Source organism: Tiliqua scincoides, chromosome 6, assembly GCF_035046505.1.
Source record: "Tiliqua scincoides isolate rTilSci1 chromosome 6, rTilSci1.hap2, whole genome shotgun sequence".
Classification (NCBI taxonomy): Eukaryota; Metazoa; Chordata; class Lepidosauria; order Squamata; family Scincidae; genus Tiliqua; species Tiliqua scincoides.
The window spans coordinates 67,764,561-67,784,585 of NC_089826.1; the positions used below are offsets into that span (position 1 = coordinate 67,764,561).

General features: G+C 42.4%; 1 protein-coding gene across 4 annotated transcripts in view; it reads left to right on the top strand.

Annotated features, from left to right (window-relative positions):
* The window catches only part of FRYL (FRY like transcription coactivator), a 201,887-nt gene that overhangs the window by 61,822 nt on the left and 120,040 nt on the right, over positions 1 to 20,025 (top strand). For all 4 annotated transcript variants that reach the window (XM_066632998.1, XM_066632997.1, XM_066632995.1 and 1 more), the window contains 6 exons: positions 909 to 1,108; positions 14,034 to 14,087; positions 16,913 to 17,052; positions 17,371 to 17,467; positions 19,080 to 19,159; positions 19,463 to 19,543. In XM_066632998.1, coding sequence (XP_066489095.1) covers positions 989 to 1,108; positions 14,034 to 14,087; positions 16,913 to 17,052; positions 17,371 to 17,467; positions 19,080 to 19,159; positions 19,463 to 19,543 — 572 coding nt within the window. In that variant the 5' untranslated portion in view covers positions 909 to 988. The remainder of the gene's footprint in view (positions 1 to 908; positions 1,109 to 14,033; positions 14,088 to 16,912; positions 17,053 to 17,370; positions 17,468 to 19,079; positions 19,160 to 19,462; positions 19,544 to 20,025) is intronic.

Consider the following 20,025-nt stretch of genomic DNA (forward strand, 5'->3'; position numbering starts at 1 on the left):
ACTTGATTACTCCCCAGTTATCTATCTTTTTCTTTCTGTTATTTCCTTTATCTGGTCTTGATTCTATCCCTCATGCATTTGAACATGGCTGTGGTGATTCTTGCTTGTTGTTTTTGTACACTGACAGTGCAATAGGTAATCTAATGGAGACTGTGTTAAATGCAAGTCATCTAGCTTTGGCCCTGAAATCCCTGGTATGATGCCATATTGGCCTTGCTGTGTATCCTACTGTTTGCAGGGGTTTAAAGTATAGTTTTTGTGCATGTATGAACTCCACTTTTGGGTCTTTCTTTCTGCTTAGTACCTTTTCCCCCCAAAGATCACAAGAGTACACACCTGTCTTCCCTATCTTGCTCCCCTGCTTTTTTGCATCTTTCACTTGCTAAAAATAGACTGACCATTTTCCAGTAACTTATTGCAAGGATGAATGTACGTAGAGCTTTGAATTTAACTTAGCAGTTAGCATGAATTGTGTTTTTGTTTTACATTTTTTTAAATGTATAGCTTCTTGTAATATTACATACATCTGTAGGAAGTAACTATTTATTATGGATACTTTTTTTTAAAAGGCTTTCTGGTTTCAAGGCATGTCATCTGAAGTTAATAAGGATGGAAGTGTTGGAGAGAACAAATGAAAATGTATCAGTCACTATTGCCTTGCCAAAATCCTTTTTGCCATGACATCCTACCTAATCCTGCCTGTGATTGCCCTTTAATTCTCAAATGTTTGCAGCTAACTAAAATGTTGAGAGAGTGGTCACAAAGTCTGGACTGTTTTTTGCTTCTCTTAAGGACGTTTATTTGTTTTTTAAAATGCTCTTGTTTGTTAGAATATTGCTACATCTCAGAATTGCTGTGATGATTTGATTTACTTTATTATTAATGATCCGTATTTCTCTTTCCTCTAGCATCAGCACCAGCCAGAAGCATTGCTAAACGCAGAATTACTCCCAGCATCAACTCTACCTGGGAAAAGAGAAGTGTCATCATGTCTAATATTACCATTGATCCAGATGTCAAACCTGGTGAATATGTCATCAAAAGCCTCTTTGCTGAATTTGCTATTCAAGCTGAAAAGAAAATTGAGGTTGTAATGGCTGAACCCTTGGTGAGTTTCCCTATGCAACCTTCATTCCATTGTTCCTGTTTGCTTCAATTTCTTTAACCAAATAAATTAACAAGATGGTTTAATAAATCAAGAATCAATGAAGAGCACTCATGTGCAGTGGGGCTCAAGCTAACCCCATCCTGCTAACAAGACTCCCCACCCTATGCTGTAGGACGATAGTGGTTTTTAAAATATGAAGTACAGGGAGGCCCATATACCTGCAGATCCAGTTATCCACAGATTGGGTCTGTGGCCCCCCTGTACCTCCCCTCCAGAGCCAAGGAGAGCTCTGTTCCCCTTGCCTTTGGAGGGTCGTCTGAGCCCAGCAGAGGCTGCGGATGTCGGACCTCCCAATGCCTTATAAGGCATTAAAAATGTTAAAAACAAAAAAAAAACAATTAAAAAAAACTAGATTCACATGTTTTTTGCTCTCAGGCTCAGTCTGAGCTCGGCAGAAGCCGCGGCCAGACATCCACAGCCTCTGCTGGGGTCAGACGACCCTCCAGAGGCAAGGGGAGTGGAGCTTCCCTTGGCTCCAGAGGGTGGGGGCAGTGGTCACCTGTATCCGCGGTTTCAGTTAACTACAGGTGGTTCTAGAACAGAACCCCCACAGATATGAGGGCACACCTATACTTAGTGATTTTAAAACTAATTAGTGATCTGTTAGTCATAAATCAGCAAAACCAAATTTTATGCATAGGCTCATTCTGCCTCTTAATGAACTAAACTCTCTGGATTTTACTGAAACCTATTATATACTAAAATATACTGCATTTACATTGAAACTTAGTAAAATAAAATACAGTTCTAACTTTTGGATGTCTGACTTAGGGATGGCTGCATTACAGGCATAGTACATCCTTTAGTGGTGCTTTTGCTCAGGTGCAGTAGTGCCAGGCTGGTAGGAGTTGGCTGTTTAGAGATATGTATGTTCAGACTTCTGGGCAAATGTCTGGAACAAAACTAGTATGTATGGTGAAGAGTTAGTGTAAAAGCAAACCCTGAAGTCAATTTAGGATATGTATGTAGTCAAAACAGGATCTCTGCAAGGAAGAGAGATATTTCCATATATGCAGGGAATTGCCAAGAGTTGCAGAAGTACATATATTTAGCAAATAAATTTCTTTCCAGAAATTTAGGGAAAATAGGACTTTTTACAATGTGAGCTAATGTGGTGGAGGAAGGGAGATAGCGTGTCTTTATAGTTGACTCACTCTCAGCCATGAAGCCAGTGGCTTTGAAAGGAATTGGAACAACTGCTTAAAGTGAGCAGTTTTCCCCATGAGGGAGAAAAAACCATGCAGATGAAAAAAACGGATCGATAGGAACGGAAGAAGATGAAAGAGGGGGAGAAAATGACACCCTGTAAAAATGTTACTAACCCCAGTTTTTTCTCTGCGTGAGAATAAGCTAAGTAGCCTGGCGTTTTAAATAATATTTGGTGAAATTTAAAAAGATTTTTTTTGTACTACATGCATGAATTGTCTTGCACTAAGTTACTAAGGCAGCCTTTTGAAACATCATATTATACTGTTTGCTTGTTAAAAGCTGGTGGCCTTTGGCAGACTTTTCAGTGATTAACAATCAAGGGAAATGTAATTCATTTTCTTGGAAAATAGAATAGGTGTAATAAACGAATGTTTGCTCACCTGTTGTAAAGCTTGAAACTAATTTATGATGACTTGAATTCACATTTTGAAAAAGAAAATCCATTACCTTAGTAGTAATGTAATAAAATATTTGTAGATTTGGGCAGGAAACTGGCAGTGCTTGGTCCACATTAGCCAGAATACCCTGATCCCATGACCATAGTAACTGCCAATTACACCCAGGATGAGCATTTTAGAAAGTATTACTGTATGCTTTCTGTACACACTTTCTAAGTGTGTAAAGCACTTTGTTTCAATCTTTAAAAAAAATTCAGCAAGGTTTGCGTTGCAACTGAGACTGACAGCGGGCGGTTTGCCAGCAAATGAGTTCATGGCAGAGGTAAGATTTGAACTGGGGGGACCTGATTTGCAGCTCAGTATCTTACAACCTATGCATGTCTACCTTCAGATAAGTGGCTATAGCAGAGTTTCCCTAATGTGCATCACGATGCTTAGGGTGTTGCAGTGCACTCACAGGGTCATTGTGGGATGTCCCTGGTTGGCCTGCCTATTCTAGTGCAGGTTAGAATTGGACTACTGGTTTATGGAAGTTGGGCAACTGTTTCTTTATGCTTAAAAAGATGTGTTCAGTTTTCCATAGTTTGCATAATTTTTCCTCATGACCCATGAAAGGGTCACCTGTATGTGTAGCATAGTTTCTGTTTTGGCTGTTTATGAGAAAGTATCAAATCCTTATTCAACAAACTCTAGAATAGGATTTATGGGTCAGCAAGAAAAGTGTATTCTTCCCATTATAACTTAATAGTCTTCATGCGTGTAATAAAGAAAACAACAAGAGACTTGTTTTGGGTGCTGTTTAGTTAGCAAAGATCTATGCAGCTCTTAAAATTCACCATGAAGATCAAGACAACTTCATCTTAGCTTTGTTGCTCTTTCAAATGCTAATCTCCATAATGGCATGTTATAACCCAATCCTAACTAAATCCTCCTTTGCCTATGCAGCTGTTCCAGTGGAGTGCATGCTGTATCCTGCAGGGGCGGCAGTCTCAGAGTCCTTGAGTAAGGGAATGTTGGTTCCCTCACCTCAAGATAAGGCTCCACTTCTCTAATAGGTCTACTTGGACCTGCAATAGGTCTTTGGCTGGCTCTACTCCCAGTGAACCCAGAAAGGTGAATTGAAACCTTGAAAGGAGATACAATTTTTGTCATGCTGATAACCCCCCCCCCCCACCCTCAACTCACTCTTTCTGCCCCAGTCCCCACCCACCAACTTACCAGCACTGGACATCTTCAAAGGTCCCTCTCACACAGCCTGTGTCAGTCACTGTTTCCATTAGTGGCCTGGTTGTGTGTGACAGTGCTTGCATTTTGAGAAGCCGACAGGCTGCTGCACCACCTGAACACAAGTTCTAACAGCTCAATGGCCTGGTCGGAGTGGGCCCTGAATTGATAACAGTGACTAATGTATCAGTACATTGTCTAATGTATGTGGACAATACATTGACCAATGCTGCTTTCACCTTTTCACTTCTGTGTGTAGTAGCAATGTTCTGTTTTAACTATATTTGCTGATAATCAGTTATTTGTTTAAACAGTTTAACCAACCTGCATGATTTCTGAACTATAAAAGTATTCTTTACTTTTTTACCCATTTTCATAATTACATTTCTGAAGTGCATCTTTGAAAGGGGGGAAAAAGTGTCTGCCCTTTCTGACAGTCCATGTTTAAAGTAGATTCCAATGCATTCAGCAAGAGGGGTCTTCAGATTTTTGTGCATAAGCCATTGTTTGCCACCAATCTCCCACTTCAGAGTGGCGTCAGTCCCTGTCGCTCGTACTTTCAAACGAGCTTTCAGCAGGGCTTCACTAATGTTTGTGCCTCCTTCAAAAGCCCTTCAGGAAAGAGGGGAAAGAACCCACCCCTCCTTCTCCCTGAGTTATCTGTGGCAGGAACAAGAGGTGTGTGTTTTCTCTGCCTTGCACCTGGCTATGGCGGAAAGGTGATTATCATGTCAGCTGTGTGGGCAGGTGCTATCCAGATGAGGGAGAACACTACTTCCTGATGAGCAGGTGTGCATTTATAGAACTCTGTCAATGTTTACTGAATTGCAGCCCAGTATGCAAACACCTTTTTTCATTTAACTGGATTTCCAATGCCATTAACGTTCCAGTTACTAGTTACATTATGTTTTCCATCCCCTAAGAATGGTTAAGGAAGATACTTCTCACTTCCATTGTTTAATAAGTAACAAAGATTTTCTTGTATACAGGTACTGTTAGTACTATGCATTACCTTGTACCTGGGAGGGACAGGTGCGGATCTGCCTTTGTAAAACACTGTTGTCTTCTCAAATCCATGAATTACTTTAACTATTAATTTAATTTTGCTCTGAGTCTTTACTGCATGGCAAGCTGCTGATCATGAAATCTGTGTCTGATGTTTTTACACTTTTTTAGAGACTGGCTTAGTGCTTCATTTCATCTTGTAAAGAAAACTTCATGTTCAGGAAGTTGACAACAGCAAAATCAAGCTCATGTGTATTAGGCCTTCGGGTGTTCTTACTGTGTCATTATTTTAGGCTTCCAGATTGGATAGCAAATAGTTTGGTGGATTTGGTTTTTAATGTATGGCATGCATCTAATCTGAGCTCCTACTACAGCATTATCTGGCACTGGAGAAGCAGTGCAGAAGAAGTCCTGTAAGGTCCTTTCCTACATGGGGAGGGTGAAAGCTTTGTTATATAACACACTTGGGTAACCAGTAACCACAGTTCCTCATGCGTGCCTGTTAATGCTGCTTTTAGTGTACAGTATAATGGTTTTAAATGAACCTTCACACTTTTAGGGAGTGGGCAAGTTTCACTTCACAGTTTTCCCCTTATTTCAACTTTCTCATACCTAATCCCCTCTTCTGTAATGTAAATGCTACTATGTTGTGTTTTCTGGAAGATTTCCCACTTGCAAAAGCAATGTATTTTATATACCACCTTTCTGGTAATTGGATTACTCCTCTGACTTTATTCAAGGCGGTTTACATAGGCAGGTGTTCCTAAATCCCTCAAGGGGATTTTTACAATCATAGAGGTTCTCTCTTTCAAGAACCACACAACATTTCAGATGGATCTTCATGGTTTGGTCTCACTTCTGGCCTCCAGTTCTCCTACGCAGGCTGACAAGCAGCTCCATCTCTCACATGGAGGGTAGCCAAGATGCTTCTTGCTCAGACCAAGAGCAGGTAGAATCACTCAGCTCGGCTTGTCAGCTGTTTCAAGATCTTGCCATTCTCAGCAGTTCAAGGAGCTGCCTGTGTCCTTGAACTGGAGACCTTCTGATGTTATCTTTGGGCTAACAGAGGCTCTACCCTCTAGACCAGACCTCCTGCCCAATGATAATAACTAACAATGATAATGTTATAGTGTTCACACACATTTATAAGCATATTTAAATGGCACATATGCAGAATTTCTGAAGAAGTTCAGATGATACCTTACTAGTTCTCTTGGAGAAGATTGAATCATTATAAGCACCTGTTCTGGAGATTGTAATATTGGTTTTCTGCTTTTTAATCTTGTGGAAAGGCCTCCTGTTGTAGGGCAACTCCTGAGTAAATGCACTTTGTTTAACATGAAAAGCTTTATGCATTGATTCCTAGCTATAGGTTTGTAAGCTGCTCATTCATATTCCAAGCCTACTTAGGTTTCTTTTCAGACAGCGTCGGTGTCCAAAGACATCTGTTTTAATAGCAATTGCATAGACTATTTACCTATTTGTATTTGTGCATGTGGGCACAGATACAGCAATCCCTGTATATATCATAAGTTTGCCCAATATGCTGTAACATATGCAAACAAGTTTTAGTGTGTGTGTGTGTGTGTGTGTGTGTGTGTGTGTGTGTTAACTGGCTGTTTCTGTTTTCATTTTTGTCAGTGGGTGCCAATGTGCAGATAAACTTTTGGTTATACAACACTCGTGTACAAAAATACCCTCCTCAACAATTTAAAAATAGCTGAACTTACTACTAATTCTGAAAGATTGGTTTAGGTTTTATACAAAATATTGAGAAAATCCTTTAGTACTTTGCATAATGCATCTTCATTAATACTGGTCACAAGCAAAAGTCTGTTAATTCCCTTCCCCCTGCCCCACTTACCTGCTACTCTTTGAAGCTGGGGAAAATCCTGATAGGGAGAAACAAAATTATTATGATTCAGAATATTTATGCAAAATACTGCTTTTCAGCAAAAAGTACTTTATAAAGTGATTTTCACAGCTAGATAAATAAGTGACTCCCTGTCTCCAACGGGCATGCAATATAAAAACTGATGCAGAAGAAGCAGCAGCAGCAGCCACTAAAACAGCTGTCATGCTGGAATAAAGGACAGTTGCTCTCCCTCAGCTTATATAAAAGGACACCATTTTAAAATGGTCTCTGTGTCAGCAACATGTTCTTCAACACGAAGCCCCAACATAGAGTCTCTTGGAGACACCCAAGATCAAAGCACTGGCACCAGCTTGACCTGATTCTCTCCAGGCGCTCCAGCCTTCCCAGCATCAAGATCACACACAGTTATCACGGTGCTGCCTGCGACACTGACCACTCCCTGGTGTGCAGCAGAGTGAAACTGCAAGCAAAGTGTCTGTATCACACGAAAAAGGAAGGAAGACCTCGCATTGATACCAGCAAGATCCGGGATCAGAGGAAAGTGGAGGAATTTGCACGAGCACTTGAGGAATCTCTTCCAGGCCCGGCCGATGCAAACGCATCCAACAGATGGGAACATTTCAAGAATACCGTTTACAACACCGCTGTCCTGCTGAAGCAGGCCTTTGGAACTGCAACAGAAGGCATCTATCTCCGGACCAGATCAGATGGAAAGCTCTTCAACCTCTCCAGACTGAGAGCAAAGTCCAAAGTCCAGCTGAAATGTCTGCATGACTTCCTCTTTGCCGACGATGCAGCTGTCACTACCCACTCTGCCAAAGATCTCCAGCAGCTCATGGATCGTTTTAGCAAGGCCTGCCAAGATTTTGGACTGACGATCAGCCTGAAGAAAACACAGGTCATGGTTCAGGATATGGACTCACCTCCCTGCATTACAATCTCTGCACATGAACTGGAGGTTGTCCATGACTTTGTGTACCTTGGCTCAACGATCTCCGACACTCTTTCTCTTGATACCAAGCTAAACAAACGCATCGGTAAAGCAGCTACCACGTTTTCCAGACTCACAAAGAGAGTCTGGTCCAACAAGAAGCTGACGGAACATACCATGATCCAGGTCTACAGAGCTTGCGTCCTGAGTACACTTCTGTACTGCAGCGAGTCATGGACTCTTCGCTCACAACAGGAGAGGAAACTGAACGCATTCCACATGCGCTGCCTCCGACGCATCCTCGGCATCACCTGGCAGGACAGAGTTCCAAACAACACAGTCCTGGAACGAGCTGGAATCCCTAGCATGTATGCACTGCTGAAACAGAGACTCCTGCGTTGGCTTGGTCATGTTGTGAGAATGGATGATGGCCGGATCCCAAAGGATCTCCTCTATGGAGAACTCGTGCAAGGAAAGCGCCCTACAGGTAGACCACAGCTGCGATACAAGGACATCTGCAAGAGGGATCTGAAGGCCTTAGGAGTGGACCTCAACAAGTGGGAAACCCTGGCCTCTGAGCGTCCCGCTTGGAGGCAGGCTGTGCAGCATGGCCTTTCCCAGTTTGAAGAGACACTTTGCCAACAGTCTGAGGCTAAGAGGCAAAGAAGGAAGGCCCATAGCCAGGGAGACAGACCAGGGACACACTACACTTGCTCCCAGTGTGGAAGGGATTGTCACTCCCGGATTGGCCTTTTCAGCCACACTAGACGCTGTTCCAGAACCACCATCCAGAGCGTGATACCATAGTCTTCCGAGACTGAAGGTTGCCAACAGATTTTAAAATATGCCTCTTTCTCCAGTTAGCAGGGTTTAAATTAAATAAACCAATTGTTGGCTTACTAGCTGCTAGTATCTCAACCTTTTCTTTATAAGTTGTATAATCTTTCCTCTGTTATATCGAGAGTAACATAATTTAAATCTTAAGGAAGTCTTTGTAGTTTTTGAACATAAATTTAATTATATTGAGTCACCAAAAAATCAATTAGAAAAGTAATGATTATTTGGAAAAACATCTCTGACATATAGAAGAATCCAAGAATCGCGTTATGACCACAGGGCCACATTATGTTAACTGGAAGAAGAAATGGTCCTGTTTCCTGTTAATGTTCTGTTCGTCTTCCTGTAGCATGGAGGCTGGTTGCATGTATGTCTTGTTCTTCAGTGAATCAAGAATGTTGTTTGGTTAAGCAAGAAACACTCATGCCTTCATCACTACTCAAGGAAAGTGAAAGTAATGGGTGTAGGAGGGCCCCCCGGATCTGTGGATACGGGGTGGGGGGTCATGATGACAGACAACACAATTTGGCTTTCATTCTCATTAGTTTATCTGTAATAGTGAGGGTTGTCTTAAAATTCAGTTAAACATATCCTGGATAAGAACTTCCCTTTCTTTTGTTTTCTTTTAAAACATATCTTTGTACTATTGCACTGAGTGATGTTGTCTATTCCTGGTACTTGAACAATAACCACGAAGGCTGGTATTTCATATTGGCCCTTGCCTATCTGCTACAATGATTGTTTTACTCCCATCACCTGATAAGCAACTGCTGGCTTCCTGGGCAATGGGAAAGGGAGCAGCAGCCAGAGTTACCTGCTCTTCTTCCTGTTCCTTCCGCTAAAAAACAGTTGGATATCCTGACATATGGCATCTGGAAATTTTGAAATGACTGGCATCCGGGAAAAAACACAGACCTTTGTGGAGGCCACCTCTCATTGTCCAGTAAGCTATAGGGCACCTACTATGCAGTCTGGGGAGTGGAGATCAGCTGCAGAACTCTCCTTCCACTGATCTTCTGCCCAGAAGCAAGAAAGTGAGACCCAAGGTAGAGAAGAGCTTTCCTTAGCATAACTGCTGTGGCATGGAAGAGAAACTCTAATTCTATCACCTTCCTGCCTGAGTCAGTGAAGGGAGAGTAGGTAGGTTGCATATAAAGGAAGTTCCCAGTGAGGGCTTGTGTCCCCACAAAGCTAATGCTGACGCTGCTCTTCAGTTACAACAACACTTGCCTCAAGTGTATGCATTTCAGTTGAACAGCTAGGAGTAGGAAACTTCCATGTCTGCTTAAGAAATAAGATGTTTTCTTTTGTGCCTGGTCTCTATAACCTTCTAACATGAAGGAAAACATTAATGACATACAGCACATGTTTTTTGAGGAGGTTTAGAAAGAACCACAGTTAACCCTGGGGCAGATGAAAGGAGAGATTTACAAGTGTTACAAATATTAGAAAAGAGCTCCTTTCTGAATGTGTTGCTTTTTCATTTCTCATACATATTTTAGCTAACTGACTCTGAACAAATATTTATTTGTATATGCATAATAGAATCAGTGCCTTGAGACTCAAAATCCCAATTGGGAATCTTATACATGCAGCAAGAGGTGAAAACCAGGAAGGGGATCTAGTGCTGCACATTGGCTGTATTGCTAGAACAAGTTGTGCTGCTCTTGCACAACTGGCTGCTCTGTCATGTGCTGAATACTGTGATCACAGCAGGGAGCATCTGCTCTCACTGTAGGAACTGTCAGTAAAATTGCATCCTAAAGGGATATCCTACCTTGGCAGATATATGAACAGAATGTCGACAACAAAACCAATAATGGTAAGCAAATGGAAAATTGCTTTGTACAACAGCACAAAATTCATACTGGATTTTCCCTTTTCTGCTTTGCGTGTTATTAAACAAATACAAAGAAAGAGAATGTAAAAATACAGCACTTGTCAGCAGAAAAAGGCACATTCTGAAGATTCAGAAGAATGCTCTGACGTGCTTTTCAAGTGGGTAAAGATTATAGTGGGAAAAGAAGGTATGTGGTCTGATTAATGTGTATGTGATCCTCAGAAGGGTAGAAATTATCCCCCATGAGTTAGTAAGTCCTGCTGTTCTCAGATAGAGATCAGTGCTATTTATTCCCCTGCCCCAGCACTGAAATTCTAATAAAAAATAGACACTAGTTAGTTATGGTAGTCTAAGTGGAGTTGGTACAAATTAAAGATGATACTGGCATATATTATCTGAAGCTCTGTACAGAATTGAGCACTTGGAGGTAGCATTGAAAAGCCTTCCTTGCCTATAGTCTGCATGTTCATTTTCTGGCCCCTCTGTGGTCTCTGGTCAAACGTCTTTGGTCAGACTTTTTTAAACTATTCATCCTGTACCGTGGAAAAGTCTAAATTATTCCCACCCAAAAATGTATCCAGTGCTGTTATAGTAGAAGTTTCTAAGCAATCAAGATCAAATAGAAAGTACAATATAAAAATAAACAAAAATGTATTAAAACAATCTAATAATAAAAAATATCTATTGTCCTATATAGTGCTCCCTTGAACACTACATTTATTTGGAGGGAAAACCAGGATATAAGGGCCCAAACCTGTGTCCACCTAGTGCTGGCGCTGAGGCCCAGCAGCAGTGCTGGGTGCCACAATCATGCCATAAAGTACATTTACGGCACCAGCAGAGCAAGGTGCACCAGGCGGTCCTGGAGTGCACCAGTCAGGAGTCTTGATGCTGGAGAGGCGTCTGTGATAAAGTGCACCGTCAGGCAGCAGTGCAGGGTTCTGGGAGGGAGGGGAGCTGTGTTGGAGCAGGGAAGATCTAGCCCAGGGGTCAGCAACCTTAAACACACAAAGAGCCATTTGGACCCGTTTTCCGGAGGAAAAAAAACCTCAGGAGCCACAAAACCCTTTTGACATCTAAAATGAAGATAATACTGCATATATAGATTTTTTTTACCTTTATGCTCTTATAGGTCCCATTTTTATAATGTAGCCCCCTCTTGTAGCTTTTAGTTAGTTTTGTCATACATTCTTGTCCTGTGTTTTCAGGCGCCTGGTCCTCTATGGTGTTTTGCCTGATTCCAAGGACATTCTCTGCCTGGAGAATTATGCCCACTTTAAGCAAATTGGCTCCCCTTCTTTCCCCCCCCAAAATGACCCTGGTTCTGCCCTGCAGTCCTGCTGGACCCCACCTCCAGGGTAGCTCGCGTGTTCAACCTGCAGAGGTCCTCTCTCCTGCCAGCAGCCTCCCACCACTACAGCAGACCCTGGGTCACCAGCAGGTCTTGGGCACAACAGCCACACTTCAAACTCCAGTGTCTCCAGCAGTCCATTAGTCACAAAGTCAGTCAGAGTATCCAGGGCAGAGTCCAAAGTCAATAAGCCAAGTCACAGTCCAAGGTCAGATTCCGAAGTAAGTCAGTCAAATCAGTCAGAGTATCCAAGTCAAAGTCAATAAGCCCAGTCAGTCTCCTCTCCAACCTGCACTCCTTCTACAACCCACACCCCCTTCCTCAGGTGCCTGTTATATCCCTGAGGGCCCTATTGCCTTCAAGTAGCTGCAGCTGTGCAGCATACTCTGCTGGATGCCCAGGCCTTACCCTTAAAGGGGCCACTGCTGACACCACATCTACCTCCTCACCAGATCTTCCAGGATTCCAATACTTATGTCGGTTATGACATCTGCTTATCTTACATGGATACTAAAGAACTCCCCCCACCTTCCAGAGGCACCCTGCTGGAAGGAAAAAAGGACACAGACTCCAGAGGTGGGGAAGAGAAGAAGCGGGGCAGCCACAGGCCAGCTTCTGCCCTGCCTGCCTGTCCTCCCTCACTCAGGCTGCAACCCTCTCCACACTATCCTGGGAGTAAGCCCCATTGGCTACAATGGGACTTCTGAGCAGACAAGTTGGTTGGAGCTCTCAGGTTGCAGTCCTCTCCACACTTTCCTGGGAGGAAGCCTCACTGACTACTTGTGAGTAGACCTGCATAAGAGGGGGCTGAGGCTGCAGCCCTCCACACCTTCCTGGGAGGAAGCCCCACTGACTACAGCGGGGCTTACTTGTGAGTAGACCTGCACAGGAGGAGGCTGAGGCTACAGCCCTCCACACCTTCCTGGGAGTAGCCCAGGGACTACATCGGGGCTTACCCTCAAACAGACCTGTGTGGGCTCCCACTCACCCATCCTTGTGCTTGGCCTTGAGCAGGCTCCAAGGCTGCCATCCCAGGCACCCTTTCCTGGGAGTAAGCTTCATCTGCTGTAATGGGGCTTACTACTGAGTAGACGCACAGAATGTCTCCTCTGCTGTGGAGGAAAAGCCTCTCCTTGCACTGTTTGGGGACCTGCAAGGGCTCGCAATGGCTGAGGAGGAGGGCGTCCTACTGGAGAGTTGGGGAAGGGAAAAAAAGGGAGCTTAAGCCTGCAGAGCGGGCAAAATTGAAAAGGGAAACCAATGTGGGGCAGGTGGGGGTGAAGGGAGAGGAGGGCAGTGAGCTCAGGGGGTGGAGGGAAGCAGCCTGCCCTCCCAACACAGGTGTCTCCTGTTACCCCCTTTGCCACTTTCACCGGGAGGAGCCGCAGCAGACAGCTGAAAGAGCCACATGCGGCTCTAGAGCCGCAGGTTGCCGACCCCTGATCTAGGTGAAGTGGGGTGGGACTGGTGGTGCTCTGCTCCTCTGTATCCTGTGCTCCGTGTCAGGTTGAAAAGCCCAACATGGAGCTTCTCCAGTCTGCTGAATATAGAAAACCCATTGTGGCCCCTGTGGCCTTACTTGGGGGAAGGGGATGAAAGTCTCCTTCCTCCAAAGAGACCTCCAGTGGCCTTGACAGTGCCGCTGGATGCAGTGGTAGCTGTTTTGGCTCTGTATTTGCACTTCAGGATTGGGCTGTAAATCATTAAAATAAAATAAATGAACGTGTTGCACTAAAGATCACAACCTGTGAAGGCTTTTGACACAAATAAGTAAGTTGTTCTCATCAGGTTTTTACACTTGTGAGTCACCAAGCTCAAATGTATCCCACAATAAACAAGCTAACTTGGTAGAAAGAAAGTGAGCCAGTGTTGAGCATCTGGCTGACTGCAGTGCATGGTTGATGGACTTGCGAGTTCACAAATTGTTTTGCAGGCAGAAGTAATTGTGCAGCCAAGCTATGATATACTAAAAGAGCACATATATGATTAATGTAACACCCCAATCCCTAAGTTTGAAAACAGTTGCCCTCCTGAGGTATCCTTTCTGCCTGAGTTGAACATTTTCTTGGCTACACTTACTTACTATCTAAGGAGAAAGCAAATAGCCTAAATTGTTTGACTTTTGGGAACATACAAATGTTTGTTCTTTTGCAAAGTGTGACTTATTGCTTTTCATTTACTATTTTGATTCTAGGAAAAGCTATTGTCCAGGTCTCTTCAGAGAGGTGAAGATCTTCAGTTTGACCAGGTTAGCAAATCCTTTTAATATTTGTTGCTAGACTAGAAAAGAGATTTTACATTAACAAATGGTTTGATACTTTAGTCAGTTAAAATTCTAACGTTGTCATTATTTACATGCTTAAAAAAAAGAGCTAAATACGAGGGTCGCCCAGAAAGTAATGCACCACATTTTTTTTCTTCAACAATTATTTATTGAACACAATGAAACTTACACACAAGAAAGAATGATGTTTCTTCTACACTCCCTATTTTTCCACGTAATCTCCATCCAGTTCTATGGCCTTCCTCCAGAGAGACACAAGGGCATGTATGCCCTGTCGGTACCACTCCTTGTTCTGGTCACGAAGCCATTTCTGCACTGTGCGAATCACCTCTTCGTCATCCTCAAAATGTCTTCCGCAAATGGCATCCTTTAATGGCCCAAACAAGTGGAAGTCTGAGGGAGCTAGGTCAGGGCTGTAGGGTGTATGGGGTAACACAGTCCAACCCTGTTTAGTGATGTGTTCCGAAGTCCTCAAACTTGTGTGAGGCCGAGCGTTATCATGTTGAATCAAACATTCACCTGGGTTGTTATGGCGCCGAAGTCGTTGGAAGCGCTTCTTGAGTTTGGTTAATGTCTTCACATAAGCTTCAGAATTAATGGTGCTGCCTCTTGGCATCACATCAATGAGTATGACGCCCTTACAGTCCCAAAACACAGTGATCATGACCTTACCGGCGGAAGCAGTTGCTTTGAATTTTTTCTTCTGTGGAGATTGAGGATGATGACATTCCATCGACTGTCCTTTTGTTTCGGGCTCAAAATGGTGAACCCAGGTTTCATCACCTGTCACAATCCTGGACAAGAACGCTTCCCCATCATCTTCAAAATGTTTCAGCAACTCAGAAGAAATGTTTTTTCTGAGAGATTTGTGGTCCACCGTAAGACAGCACGGAACCCATCGTGCACACACTTTTGAGTAATCAAGAGCACGGATGATTGCATCCACACTTCCTTTGCCGATTGACAGCTTCAGCGCCAACTGCCTAGTCGTTATGCGTTGGTCCTCGCGAATGAGCACATCAGCAAGCTGCGTCTTGTCAGGTGTGACAGCCGTGGATGGCCGCCCTGAACGCTGCAAATCTTGGAGCTCTGCCGAACCGCCTTCTAATGGCCTCACCCTCTGTGCCTGCGACTAACCGTACTTCTATCGACTGCAGATTCTCCATAAACTGTACACAAACGTTTGTGAATGTTCCCAACAGTTTCTTTCTCTGCAGTGAGAAATTCAATGACGACACGCTGCTTGTAACATACATCACTTACAGACGCCATTTCGAAACACTGCTGCAGCTACGCTATCTGTCTGAAGAAACCAAAAATTTGTGTGCGCACTCCTGAAAATTCACATAATGTATATCTAAAGTTTCGCATTCTTACCATTACTGTAGGCTGAGAAAAAAAATGTGGTGCATTACTTTCTGGGCGACCCTCGTAGAAGTGGGGCGGTCTGTCAGAAATACAAATGGAAAGTTCCGATAGGAAATTTAAACATTTTGAATTTCTAGTTGTAAACCTTTACTGTGTGGAATACTTAAGAGATTTGACTTAAGGTCATTTTCACTTATGGCATGGGTGGTATGACTGTAACAGTGCAAGTTAACCAGATTCAATTTTCCATGAAATTCTTCTAAAATATTTAAATGGAGACTGTTAGTCATCTTAAATTCATATGATTCATTGGATATGACGTCTCAAGTTAGAATTTACTAAATTAAGCTTGTATTTAACCATGAGTTCAGATAAAAGAAATAACAAGCTTTATTTTTACAATATGTAATAGTTTTTGATAACATTTGCAGAGCCCAAAGACTTGCCCACTCAAGCAGTCCTTCTCTGCCAAGGCTTAAGAATGTTTTATAAAACAAAACTAATTTTTATGTGGTTTACCTGAAAATGAATAGAGTAAATAGAATGGTAATATATTTACATTATGTTTATATCTAGTACATACAATGCTCACTATCTTCCCAACTCTTGTAGAAGAATCTTGCTTTTTATACTCACAAAAACCCCATGAAGTCTTATCAATTCAAGATGCAACAGTGCATCAAGATTGTGCTGTCCAGTGTAGCATATGCTTGTTGGACAACATATACCTATGTGTGTAGAGTACAATGCATGTAGTTCTGAACTGTGTGGTCTATACTCCTTAAAATTTTACTTTTTGTTGAGAATTTGTAGATTGTGCTTGCATGCTAGGCAGATATTGCCGTTGATGTGCAGATGGTACGCAAACCTGGGAATGGAGCAAGCTGTTGCAGCCCTGATCCTCCACTGTGGATTAAACATCTGCTGTGTACAACCATGCATTCCCTCTCTGGTTCTTAATGCTAATGTCCAAAGACTGGAATAAATCCTTCTGTGAAAACATTCAGTACCACTTCTGCATTTGAAAGCAACATTGTAACCTTAGTAAATACTACCAGGGGTCCTTGTGGTGACCTTCAGACAAGATTAGTAAGATGGCTTTTGTGAAATTGGCCCCAACGTTATGCCAAACTGTCTTTACAGTGAGTGTGCTGTACTGGTTACCTGGGGCAGATGCTAACTAGTGACTATAATCATCACATTAAACCAATGCAAGCTTTCAACTGGTTCTGATCTAAGTGCACCAGCAATACTGAGATTCTGCCACAATGCTCCTGACTACCAAACACCAGTCAAGATAAAAGTATCTAGTTAGAGGTGCAAAGAGTATGGAGGGGGGAGAGAGAGAACATGCATGCATTTGTTGCAAAATATTGGGTAGCAAAGTACACATGAAACAGCTAAACCTCTTCTGTTTACAGTTGATAAGCTCCATGAGCTCCGTAGCAGAGCACTGTCTCCCCTCCTTACTACGCACCTTGTTTGATTGGTACAAGCGCCAAAATGGAACTGAAGATGAATCTTATGAGTATAGGCCTCGGTCCAGCACAAAATCAAAGGGGTGAGTGTAAAATCCTCAGAATATAGTAATTTGTGATCTTTAAATGTTCTGCTTAGAAACTGAAGTTCACCATTTCATCAAAAGTAAGAACACAACCTCTGTAATTCTTTACATTGCTTCAAAAAATAATGGTGAATTAATGGGAATTCCCTTTTTTCCTAATAGTGGAAAAATCTAATAGTTTTGTGTTCGCTATTTTGAAAGACTCCCCCCCCACTGCCAATAAACAAAAAATGCAGATCATCATATATATGATTTTTTTTTAAAGAAGGGAGATTCATGCTGTATCAAATTTATTTCATGTTTGTTTTGTTTCAGGGATGAGCAGCAGCGTGAGAGGGATTATCTACTTGAAAGGAGGGACTTAGCTGTAGATTTTATTTTTTGTTTAGTTTTAGTAGAAGTTCTAAAACAGGTAAGCTCTTTAACTTCTGCAAGCTATGTGCTCTCTCTAGTAATCTTTTTGGTTTTAATTGTTTAAACAAATGAATATTTGCATAGTCTGCTTAAGTTCTTACGTGCAAAACTGAGACCTACGTAAGCAGAGGATATGTGATAGTTCAGTAATCCTTTCATCTTCCCCAAAGCATTCTTTGCTCCCTAGTCCCTTTTTCCTCTTGTGCTCTCTCATTTTGAATCTATATCCATTAAATCAAATGTCAGTGTGTGAAATATTGATGTAGCTTAGCCAAATCCTTACTGCTGTAATTTTGAAGAAGCATTGTAATAGTTTTCCTATTTCTGACTATATGTTGTCTCTAATTATTGCTGTCTCCTTGATATCCATTTCCCTTTGAGGACAAGATGTCAAGATTAAAATGCTGGCCAAAATGTAAAGAACCGTATGCCTAGTTTCCATATGCCTAAAGAGAATGACCATGGGATGAAAATACTGCTCACTGTATTGGGAGAAAGGCCGAGAAACAAAAACTTCTTCAGTTTTTGTTTTTGTTTTGCAGTGTCCATCATAAAAATATCCTTTTTTAGGGACTCTTCTCCATGGGATTTGATCCTGAGTTCTGCTTCGTAGAGATGATGATGAGTACAGCAGACCCTTAACACCTGCGGGGGATTCTTTCTCAGACCTCCTACGGATACAGAGTTCCACAGATAATTGAATCTGCAGGGCCCAGAAAACCGGAAGTGCCTGTCAGAAGGCACCACCTGGATGTGACCGGAATGCACTTCCGGTCATGTCCGGGAGGTTATGTGAGGCCTTCCAATGCAGGGCGGCACCTCTTTTGGACCAAATCCATGGGTGCCAAACCCTTGAATAAGAAGGGCCCACTGTAGAAAAACTGGGGCATACAACTTTTGTCACTTCAGAAGTTAAGACATCATCTGAAGGTTTCAGTTGGAGAAATTAAACTTCCCATTCATGAGCAAATTGTGGTTTGTGAGTACAGGTTGGCCCTTATCTGCAGATTTGTTACCCAGGGATTTCATAATCTGCAGGTTCCGAACCCATGGGGGAGGTCCTACCGGACTCTACAAAGGTGACTGGAGCCGTGCTCCATTCACCTCCAGAGGCTGTTCTGAGCCCCATATAGGCCGAGCATGTCCATCTGCAGCCTTTGCTGGCCTCAGAATGCCCATTTCGGGCAAAAACCCACAACTTCTAATTTTTTGTGGAAACCAGAAGTTATGTTTACAAGCTGCAATTTTTTGCCTGAAACAGGTATTCTGAAGCCATGAGCGGATACGCATAGCCCCTGCAGGTTTCAGAACAATCTCCAGAGGCGCTCAGGTGACCTTCAGAGCTTTTCAGGGAACTGAAATCAGCTGATTCAATTATCCGTGGATTTCAGCATCCAAGGTATGTAGGGGTATGGAACCCCTACAGATATGGAGGGCCAACTTGCAGTTGAATGTTGCTTTATTTATTCAGTTACGCATTTCCAAATAGATGAAAATATCTGTTGTTGCTTTGTGTCTATAATGAGTGGATATTTGCCCAGTTGATTTGTTGCATCTAATACAATATTTAAACAATAAAGCTAAATAAAATGTGCCCTTTGTGTTTACAGATACCAGTTCATCCAGTACCAGACCCTTTAGTTCATGAAGTTCTAAATTTGGCTTTTAAGCACTTTAAACATAAGGAGGGGTAAGCATATATTTCTCATTGTAAATGTCTTTCAAAAATTCTTGATTAATGTCACAGCTTGCTAATATAGTAGGCAGTAGCCATTCTGCTGTTGCAAATATGGCAGCAGAACACATGTGAAATTTCAAGAAGTGAATAGGTTTCTACATACGTATTGGTTCTGCTCTGGAAAGAACATAAGTAGCTCAAGATGTTTGACTCTTGCCAGCCCATTGTATTTCATTTGTTTGCTTACAACTATGATTATAGGTATCTATTAACAAATATGTATTTTTTATTCTGTTTCCATCCTTTTCATACCAGGTATTCAGGAACCAACACAGGGAATGTGCATATTATTGCAGATTTATATGCAGAAGTGATAGGTGTTCTTGCGCAATCAAAGTAAGCTTCTCCTTATTTACTAGTTTCCCAATATACAGAATTTTCTCCTTTGATTATTATATGCAAAGTATTTATGGTAATAGCAAACATCATCTATCCTTGTCTTAACAATTATGTCTAAGAATTTGTTGTCTTCCAGTGGTTTATTGTTAGGTTAGTAACCAACAGTGTGTAGTGCTGTCCCAGCTCCAGGTTTTTCCTGAATGAATCTGATTATCTGAATCAATTCCAGTCTTTCAGTTGGATTTGGAGCCTGAAACTGCCTTGGTCGCCACCTATGGGGCTACTCAGACCTGCACCAGTGAAATCACTGGCACAAATAAAAGCAGGCCAGTGGTAATGCCAGGGTGGCCGAGAGGGGTGTTAGAATCCTCCCTAAGAGGGGGTTGATTTAGCAGGAGGCTGTTCTAATTGTATGAGGAGTTTTCCTTTTGTGCTCTGTGTTTGATTATAAACTGTCTTGGATTGCCTTCACAAGAGAC